The following is a 10,505-nucleotide window of genomic DNA, read 5'->3' on the forward strand; positions in this document are numbered from 1 at the left end:
TGTGTTATGGTCGGCAGTTGCCCCTGAACGAGAAAAGTTTGTACCTTTGTTGTACTTATTTGTCCCATCCCAGCTCCAAATTGTAGGTGAATAAGGAATTTTTCAAAAATGAATAACCATTTTAAATTTCGTTGCAACACGAAATTTTTCCTTTATTACGTGACGATGAGTTGACCAAATACTCAAGTAGATGGAGGCCAATAAACCAAAGAAAAAAAGAAGAAAAAGAAGAAGAAGTTTATTCAAAAAACGTCTAGTACCATTTGTCATTTTTGAGAGTTGCTATGTCCAAGCATGTTTTAATAGGAGCATCTGCAGGGTTTATCACGGGAATAGTTACAACTAAAGTAGGAAAATCAGCAGCGCTTGCTCTTGGAGGAGGGATGCTGTTACTTCAGGTTTTAAATGAAATGGAGGTCATTACTATAAATTGGGATCGAGTCAATCATACAATCAGTAATACACATGAAGAAAACATAGTTAATGGTGCAGTTTTATATTTGAAAAAGATTAAAGAATTTGTACAGAATAAAAATGTATGTTTAACTTATGGATTTTTAGCAGGATTTTTGATTGGAATAGCAACATAAAATCATTTTATCAAATTGTTTTATTATTGTGTTATCCTTCAAAGATCATTGAAAGATTTCACTCAATCGTGAAAGACATTCACGATTTCATATTAGTAGACCGCCAACTGAAGGTTCGAGAGATAGCTGAGACACTAAGCATCCCAAAAGGTCGTGTGAGTCATATCCTGTAGGAAATTTTGGGCATGAGAAAGCTGTCCTACAAGTGCAACCATGAGACCACTTCAGAGCAGTGTCTGAGGTTGAAGTAAAGGAGTTTCTACGTTGCTTTATAACCGGCGACGAGACATGGATCCATCGGTGCTCACCAGAGACCAAGGAATGGTCGATATAATGAACGTCACCCCGCTAACGTGTTCGAAGAAGGCGAAGACTATGGTATCGACAGGAAAGGTGATGGCCACCGTTTTCTGGGATTAACAACGTGTGATCAACTTCCTGGAAAAGGGCAAAGCGTTCACGGGGCTTTACTATGCCGCATTTTTGAGCTGATTTATTGCAAAAATAGCCCCAATTGTGGAAAAATAAATGCTCTTCCATCATGACAACGTATCGATTCACACCTTCAATATCGCCATGGCCAAACTTGTCGAAGTGGACTACGAACTTCTATCCCATCCACCGTATTATCCAGATTTGGCCCTGTACGACTTCTTCTTGTTTCCAAACTTGAGAAAGTCACTTGTCGGGCAGAAATTTAAGTCAAAAAATGAGGAGTTCATCACCGACATGGAAGCCAATTTTGCAGACATCAAGAAAACGTATTTTTAATACGGGTTAAAGAAGTTAGAGCATCGCTGGGTCAAGTGTATCGAGCTAAAAAGAGACCACGTTCAGAAATAAATCGCCACTTTTCCAAAATTTTCGTTTATCTTTTGGAGGCTAAGTACCTACTTATCGGATCGCCCTAGTATTGCCGTAAAAATTAACAGTTTTTCAAAGAATATCTTAAATAGCACAGGTAAATATCTTTTTAAGAACTTAAAGAGAATGCAGATGATGCAGAAAAAATGAATAACCATTTTCAATTTCGTTGCAAAACAAAAATACAACCGCATCATATTCTAGTCCAATCAGAGAGTGCAGCAAGCACCTCTACCGGTTTCGAAACTTATTAGTCTCTCATCAGGAGGCATATATGCTGCTCTCTCTGATCCAACCAAAACAAACCCCGGCGTGCAGTCACGGATTCCAACGAACGAAATGGCATAGATGCCCTAGCGGCAACTGCTAGCAAAAGATTAAGTTTTCAATCTAATGGCATATAAAACAACATAATGTTACTCTACATCCCACCAGACTGAAAACAATGGGAACCTTCTCTGGTTACACCTCCGATGCTTCTACAATTTGCAAGCCATAACGGATGCTGATTTATAATTCACGTCCCATCTGCTCAGCGCGGTAAAGTTCCAACGAGAATGGTTCCCTTCATACTCCAATCAAAGTAAACATGTAAATCAAAAATGAATAACCATTTTCAATTTCGTTGCAAAACGAAAATACAGCCGCATCATATTCTAGTCCAATCAGAGAGTGCGGCAAGCACCTCTACCGGTTTCGAAACGTATTAGTCTCTCATCAGGAGGCACATATGCTGCTCTCTCTGATCCAACCAAAACAAACACCGGCGTGCAGTCACGGATTGCAAAGAACGAAATGGCATAGATGCCCTAGCGACAACTGCTAGCAAAAGACTAAGTTTTCAATATAATGGCATATAAAACAACATAATGTTACTCTACATCCCACCAGACTGAAAACAATGGGAACCTTCTCTGCTTACACCTCCGAGGCTTCTACAATTTGCAAGCCATAACGGATGCTGAGACTAAGGAAGATGAGGGAATTTTACAATTTATAATTCACGTCCCATCTGCTCAGCGCGGTAAAGTTCCAACGAGAATGGTTCCCTTCATACTCCAATCAGAGTAACCATGTAAATAAAAAATGAATAACCATTTCCAATTTCGTTGCAAAACGAAAATACATCCGCATCATATTCTAGTCCAATCAGAGAGTGCAGCAAGCACCTCTACCGGTTTCGAAACTTATTAGTCACTCATCAGGAGGCACATATGCTGCTCTCTCTAATCCAACCAAAACAAACGCCGGCGTGCAGTCACGGATTGCAAAGAACGAAATGGCATAGATGCCCTAGCGGCAACTGCTAGCAAAAGACTAAGTTTTCAATCTAATGGCATATAAAACAACATAATGTTACTCTACATCCCACCAGACTGAAAACAATGGGAACCTTCTCTCGTTACACCTCCGAGGCTTCTACAATTTGCAAGCCATAACGGATGCTGAGACTAAGGAAGATGAGGGAATTTTACAATTTATAATTCACGTCCCATCTGCTCAGCGCGGTAAAGTTCCAACGAGAAAGGTTCCCTTCATACTCCAATCAGAGTAAACATGTAAATAAAAAATGAATAACCATTTCCAATTTCGTTGCAAAACGAAAATACATCCGCATCATATTCTAGTCCAATCAGAGAGTGCAGCAAGCACCTCTACCGGTTTCTAAACTTATTAGTCTAATCACTAGGCACATATGCTGCTCTCTCTGATCCGACCAAAACAAACCCCGGCGTGCAGTTACGGATTGCAACGAACGAAATGGCATAAATGCCCTAGCGAAAAAAAAAGTGGATAAAAAAGACTTATCACTTACCAAACATCAACTGGTAAGAAACTGCAAAATTCTGTTTCGTAAAGTGGACATGACAATTAGGTGTTCCTAATTTGGGTCTCTAGCAACTAAGAAAAATATTCTTAGTTGAAAAAGTTTTTTCTACTAGCGTGCAAAAATGTCTACTTTGGCGCACGCATTTTAGTTTAGAAAGTTTCACTTTTCCGTACGCGTGTTACTTTTCCGCACGCGGTTTTTACTTTTCCGCACGCGTGTGAATTTAGATATGTTAATATGGCCTTAAAGTAATTATAATACATGCAATAAACTAATATTTAGATATTATTTACTAATGTATTTCAAATATATCTTATTGTGTTCCTGTTTTAATGAAATTAACGCGACAATTCGATGAAATAATAGTATATTACTTTATGAGGCGGAGAAGCATGACTTTTCTTGACGCGCCCGATATTACGCGCCTCACTTCGTTCGGCGCGTAATATCGGGCGCGTCAAGAAAAGTCGCTTCTTTGCCGAATAAAGTATACTATTTTTTCTTCAAACGTAGCAATTTTCAACCATAAATAGTACAATTCATAATAAGTATGCATCACTGCGGCCTGAAAATTTCACAGAAAATGATTTTTTATCAAGTACCAAAATGGAAAGTGTTACCGAAGCGTCATGGGAATACATTCGATCAGCGCAGTAGCCCAAAAAGTAGCTAGTTATTTAAATTTAAACGATGCAAGCGCATACACGGGTCACTCTTTACGACGAACTTCAGCAACACTTTTAATTGATGGAGGCGGAAATCTAGAATGCCTCAAACGACATGGGGGCTGGAAATCAAGCACGGTTGCCGAAGGATATATAGAGGATTCAATAAGAAATAAGAACGATAATGCTCAAAAAATTTTAAACCCTCATGATGCGCCAACATCGGGAATGATTGCTGAAAGTTGTGCTCGACCATCAGTATCATCAACAATTACCAATGCGTATCAAGAGTCGGGAACAATTTTGCATGGTTTCAATTTTGAAAATGCCTCATTAACTAATTGTACTTTTAATATTACTATAAATAAAAATGATGTTTAATTGTTGTTAATGACATTTGTATTGTTGCTTTGTGACATGTTTCATATTGTTGCCATGACAACATTTTTCCCTCCGCCGTAAAGAAATGGGAAAAAAAACTGCTGCCGGCGGAGACATCAAACTTTGACAGGATCAAGTTAGATAAGTAATGTCATCATTATTTGACGTTTGAAGAAAAAATTATTTTGACATAATATTCGGAAGTCAAATCGGTAGACAATAACAGTCGTTTTGAATCATCGTCATGGAAACCAAGATCCTCGTCATGCTAACTAATTATATTGAAAGTTTGGTTTTGACAACCTTGTCAAAGAATTAATTTGTGTATGTATTTTCATATTAATTAAATTAATTGATTAAGGGCCGGTTGTTCGAACGCTAATCAACAATGATCACTATCAAATATTTAATTACTCTCACAACTGTCAATGTCAACTTCGGTTGGGTTGCTGAAAACGTAATTGATTATAATTATGAGATTAGTTAATTAATTAACATAACAATTATTAACATAATTGATTAACTAATTTCATAATTGTAATCAATAATTATGTTTTCAGCAACCCAATAAAAGTTGACATTGACAGTTGTGACAGTAATTAAATATTTGATAATGATCATTTTTGATTAGCGTTCGAACAACCAGCCCTTAGGGCCGGTTGTTCGAACGCTAATCAACAATGATCATTATCAAATAATTAATTACTGTCAATGTCAACTTTGTTTGGGTTGTTAAAAAGTCTGTGGAGTCTATAATCAATTAATATAACAATAATTATTACCATAATTAATAATAAATCTCCTAATTGTAATTAATTATGCTTTCAGCAACCCAAACAAAGTTGACATTGACAGTTTTGGTGACAGTAATTAAATATTTGATAATGATCATTGTTGATTAGCGTTCGAACAACCGGCCCTTAGATTTGGTAATTTTTTAAAGACTCTTAGAAAAAATATTGTTCCTAACTCTTGCAGAAAGTCTCTTTTCCGCACTCGACTGCTTGCCGAACTCCCGCTTCGCGTCGTTCGGCAAACTGCAGTCGCGTGCGGAAAAGAATGACTTTCTGCACTTGTTAGGAAGATAACTATAGAAGAACATCATTTTTGGCCGTATGATGGGAAAGAATATCGATTCGCTAAAAAAAATTGACAAGACAAGGAAAAACTAAAAGAAAAAGACCCAGAGGAAGATTACCCACATGATATCTTGATCATATATCACAAATAGCAGACACATCTGTGTATGATTGCATTAAAACGACCGAAAAAAGTGATGAATGGTTTCAAAGAATCGTTCACATATATAATATAAGTACATGTCTATACCTACATCATAATATTTAGGTCACGATGCTCACAAGGGAGTGAACGTCTACAAAGTATGTTGTGATAAGATAGCAAGCGAAAGAGCAGTCTTGTAAGCAAAAGAACGCTGTAGAGAAACTATTTGAATGCCCCGTATTACTTTGTGGGATCAGAAAATATGCGGTAAGTAATGAGGTTCAACAGTAGCTGAAAATAAGTCATAACGAACTATGGTACAAGTTATACGAAGTAGAGGAAGAAACTGCTATGTCATACATGCCACAAGACCTCTTGGTTGAGTAATCGAATGACATAAAGTTTAGTATCAAAAGTATCATAACTAAGTGCCAGAGATAGGTAATTTTACCACCTGTTACGTTACAATAAGCTAGAAGAAAGAAGTAAGCATCCACGAAGAAGCATCGATTATAAGACATAGAGACTCGATTATGTGTAGGGTTCATTTCGGGACTGCTTTCACTCTCAAGTTGCTGTTCCGTTTACTAATTCAATTAGTATTTTTATTTCATCATCATCATCAACAGCTATTTCATCCATGTTTTTGTAATATAATTAAAAAAAATTAAATACCTTGGTATGAGAGGGGGCCGATCGCCCCCATCGCCCCTCCCTGGATCCGCCACTGCTGGTTTACTTCTCTGCTTCTCTTATTTGCTTTTGGTCTCCATTCAACAATTCGCTTCGTCCAACAATTGTCTTCCATTCTTCGTATGTATCCTGCCAGTTCTATGTTAACGTGGCAATCTTTGGATTACATAATATATGTTACTTTTCATCGTCTTCTTATTTCTTGGATTTTCGATCGCTGAGCTTAATATTGAGCATTTTCCGTTCCATAGCTCTCTGATTACGTAGAGTTAGTGAACTCTCATTTCTCATTAACGCATATTATTTGATGTGTGTACTAACGGTTTTCATATTATTTAAACTTTTATTCTTTCTGTGTACATTTCACAAGAATAAAAAACCGCTAAACGCCGTAAAAATGAGTGGCGCATACAATATTCCAGCTACAAAAGATCTGATATGAATATTACGTGGCGCGAAAATGTATTTTCATTTTGATGCAAAACAAAATTCTAGTTTTATTTTAAAAGATTTTTTCATAATATTTGCCCAATTTGCAGTAAAACGCGCCACAAAAGAGTAACTTTGATACAGTTTGAATTTTGAAACACTTTTGTGGCGCGTTTACTTCAAATTTAGCAAATATTATGAAAAACTCTTTTAAAATGAAACTAGAATTTTGTTTTGCATCAAAATGAAAATACATTTTCGCGTCACGTAATATTCATATCAGATCTTTTGTAGCTGGAATATTGTATGTGCCACTCATTTTACGGCGTTTAGCGGTTTTTTATTCTTGTATCAGGAGTTTTTCAAAGTTATTTATAAATTAATGTATAAAGTTGAATGCAATGTTTCTCGATTACACGTTAAGCTTTATAAATGGTCGTCTTTGTCGCATTATCTCCCAAATGATCTAGTGTCCATCGAATGTACACTAGATTTTTTTTCTATTCGAAATAGATTGAAAAAAATATTGGGATGGCCGGTAAATGAACTCGGATTGCCCGTTGCCAGATCAAATGAGCGTCGTAACCACTACAACTACATAAACCATTTAGGGAATAATCGTTAGTTGGATTATAGTTTTGTAGCTTAATAACTTCTAAACGGCTTAACCGATTTTGTTCACTAAACATGAGTTTGAAACGTATTGACAAGTAGTATCTTATGCATCTAAGGTCAAGTATGATAACTGAAGCTATTACAGGAATTATTGAGCTTGAAAAACCTATACTTATGAAGCCTATAACTTACAACTTTTTCCCGGATATAAGATATATACCGTTAGATTCGTCTAGAGTCCTTCTACAAACACTCAGTTATTGGCGTAATTCGTAGGTTGAAATTTTGAGTAATTGTCGAAAAGCCAAAATTTTCAAAGTTTAGTTTTTCAGTTTTTCGGCAATACTGAGCCGTGTGTATGTCTGACAGCTCCTGACAGCTTAAACACCATTTGAAAGCTTAACTCAACGCTATTGATTTGGTGTATTTACTGTTCTCCTGTCTCTTCTTGAACCGAAGATATATACCGCCAAAAATATGCCATTTTGTACCTACCAAGTCCTATAGCTGGCTTATGGGTAGTCAAAACTCACAAACTACACCGGTTCTGAATCGGCCCTCACCCCCTCTTCAAACAAAAAAAAAAAAATTCAGATCGGTTTAACTTTTCCACACACATACATACATACATACATACATACATACATACATATCCACAAACATTTTCCCTTTTTTAAATAAAAATTGACTCATATTTCTGAGCTCGGTAACTTTTGAACGGTATAACCGATTTTCAAAATTAGACAGGCGTTGGAAAGGTAATGATCGCTTCTATTAGAAGCCGCAAAGGTCGGAGTTAAATTTTTGAAGTTTTTGGGAGTTTTGGGGACGAGAACGAAAAACAGACCCTAAATAGGAAGGGCCGTAAAATCCACACCCTTGGACCAAAATGGATGGTTGACATATGAATGGGTGAGCCTTATCCTGAACTTTAAGATGGGAGTTGGCCCAATTTTTAATTCAGTCAGATTTAGAAAATCGAAAATTTCGTGTATATATAGTGTCGTGTGTAGGGGGTGTAGGTGTGCGCCACTGGCGAGAACTGCCGTTCTCTGGTATTTGTAATTTCTATTTTCAAATATAATTGTTAGAATTTATTTGATTACTTTCAGTAAATTAGATATTAGCTAAGCTAATAGGGCTTTTCAATCACAGTCATTTGTTTCGAGCTTCTGTCATATGTCATATAATCCGTGTATATTAATATTATACACAGATTATACAACATATGACAGAAGCTCGAAACAAATGACAATCGATGAAAAGCCCTATTAGACAAGTAATATTTTCTAACCTACAAATTGTCACTATACTACATAAGTCTGGCTATAGTTTTGTCGAATGGAAACTAATTTGTTACTGTTTGACTTTTTGTTCTTTTTTATCTTTATATTGGTAATAGTCGGTATGATGTTTAAGCTGTTTAATGTTGAGTTCATCAATCTCTTAAATAGTAAAAACTATCAAACACTTCATTAAAATAATTCCATAAAATATGTCCACCGGGATAACAGCAATTTCCTAATAATTACATTGACAGTTCGTGTCGACGTACGTTTCACTAGCTTTTGTTTTAATTTAAGTTGTTTGCAAATGAATCATTATAGTCCGTTCTTTAACGGTAAAATATTGCAAAACCTCTAAATTTTAAAGAACCGCTTGGATTGACATGAAATTTGGCATACACATAGCTAACAAGTCAAAGAAAAAAAGTGATATTGTGCCGATATGTGCTTTTGCCCTGGGGTGGTTTTCACCCCCTCTTGGGGGTGAAATAATATTCGTCCAAAGTAAGTCAGGAAATGGATAAACTGGCTAATTTTAAGTAACTTTTGTTCTATAGAGTTTTTTCACTAAGTCAATACTTTTCGAGTTATTTGGCAGTGAATATGTTCATTGTTTCAACAAAATAACCACGCTTTTAGACGGTTTTTCGCAAATAACTAAAATACTAAGTATTTTGTCGAAAAAACATTCTCAGCAAAAATATAGTCTGTAAAAAATTTAAAAAAATGGTGTATATATCACGTCTCTATACCTAGTAGAAGCAGAGTTATAGCTAATGAAATATAGGTTCATATTCGTCAAATTGCAAATGGAATACTTTAACGTGAAATAACCAAAAATGAAGCACATTTCGGGGAAAACTCATTACAACTTATTAAAAGCGTTTAAAAAAAGCTTCATTTTTGTTTTATAAAAAAAAATTCTAGCATCAAAATTAAACAAGTTACGCTCAAAATAAAGTTAGTCCCTTTTGGTTTTGGTAAAAAAATCGAGAAAATCACCCCCCAATTAGTATCTTAAATGAACTTAATCGTTACGATTCACAAGTTTTTTGACTCGTGTATATATTGTTTATATGATCTGTAAGTTTCATCGGTTCAAAGACCTTATTATTGAAAGGGCTGTAGTTAAAAGGGGTTGAACGAGTCACTGATCACGAATGTATGCAAAAGAAACACAAAATCTTAATCAATTTTTGTCTAACAGAAAAACAAAAAAATAGATGATATTCATAAAAGCAAATCTGACTTTTTTTGTTTTTCGAGATTTTTGGTATCTCTAATAATTTTTAAGTTATTTTGAAAAAAAGCATATTTTTCAAAATTAAAATTTTTAAATATTTTACTTTGAAACCAAATTTTTTCAAAAATGAGCACTTTGAATCAATGAAACTTACAGATCATATAAACACAACATAAGTAAAATAATTTGTGGAGCGGTAACGATTAATTTCATTTAAGTTGCCAATTAGGGGGTGGTCTTCCTGATTTTTTTTTGCCAAAACAAAAGGGATCAACTTTATTTTGAGCGTAACTTGCTTAAATTTAATGCTAAAAACTTTTTGTAAAAACAGAAATAAAGCTTTTTTTAAACACTTTAACAAAGTTATAAAGGGTTTTCCCCAAAAAGTGCTTAATTTTTTAGATATTTCACGTCGAAATATTCTATTTGAAATTTGGTAAATATGAATCTATTTTTCATTGGCTATAACTCTGGTTTTACGAGATCCAGAGGCCTAACGCGTACACCGTTTTTTTTACATTTTTATAGGCTATACTTTTGCTAAGAACGTTTTTTTCGACAAAATACTTACTTTTTGAGTTATTTGCGATAAACCGTCTAAAAATGTGGTTATTTGGTTGAAAAATGAACATATTCACTCGTAAATAACTCGAAAAGTGTTGACTTGTCGAAAAATCTCTATAG

At 35.2% G+C, this 10,505-nt stretch overlaps 1 protein-coding gene across 1 annotated transcript; it reads left to right on the forward strand.

Annotated features, from left to right (window-relative positions):
- Window positions 1-268: 268 nt before the first annotated feature.
- LOC114330515 (FUN14 domain-containing protein 2-like) lies at window positions 269-595 on the forward strand. Its single transcript, XM_050645273.1, has one exon. It carries the CDS (start codon window positions 285-287, stop codon window positions 588-590), a length of 306 nt encoding a protein of 101 aa, XP_050501230.1. The 5' UTR covers window positions 269-284; the 3' UTR covers window positions 591-595.
- The last annotated feature ends 9,910 nt before the right edge of the window (window positions 596-10,505 follow it).

Source organism: Diabrotica virgifera, chromosome 3 (assembly GCF_917563875.1).
Source record: "Diabrotica virgifera virgifera chromosome 3, PGI_DIABVI_V3a".
Classification (NCBI taxonomy): domain Eukaryota; kingdom Metazoa; phylum Arthropoda; class Insecta; order Coleoptera; family Chrysomelidae; genus Diabrotica; species Diabrotica virgifera.

What these genes read in the sequence shown, in the direction of transcription:
- LOC114330515 (XM_050645273.1), top strand. Translation starts at nt 285, where the DNA reads ATGTCCAAGCATGTTTTAATAGGAGCATCTGCAGGGTTTATCACGGGA.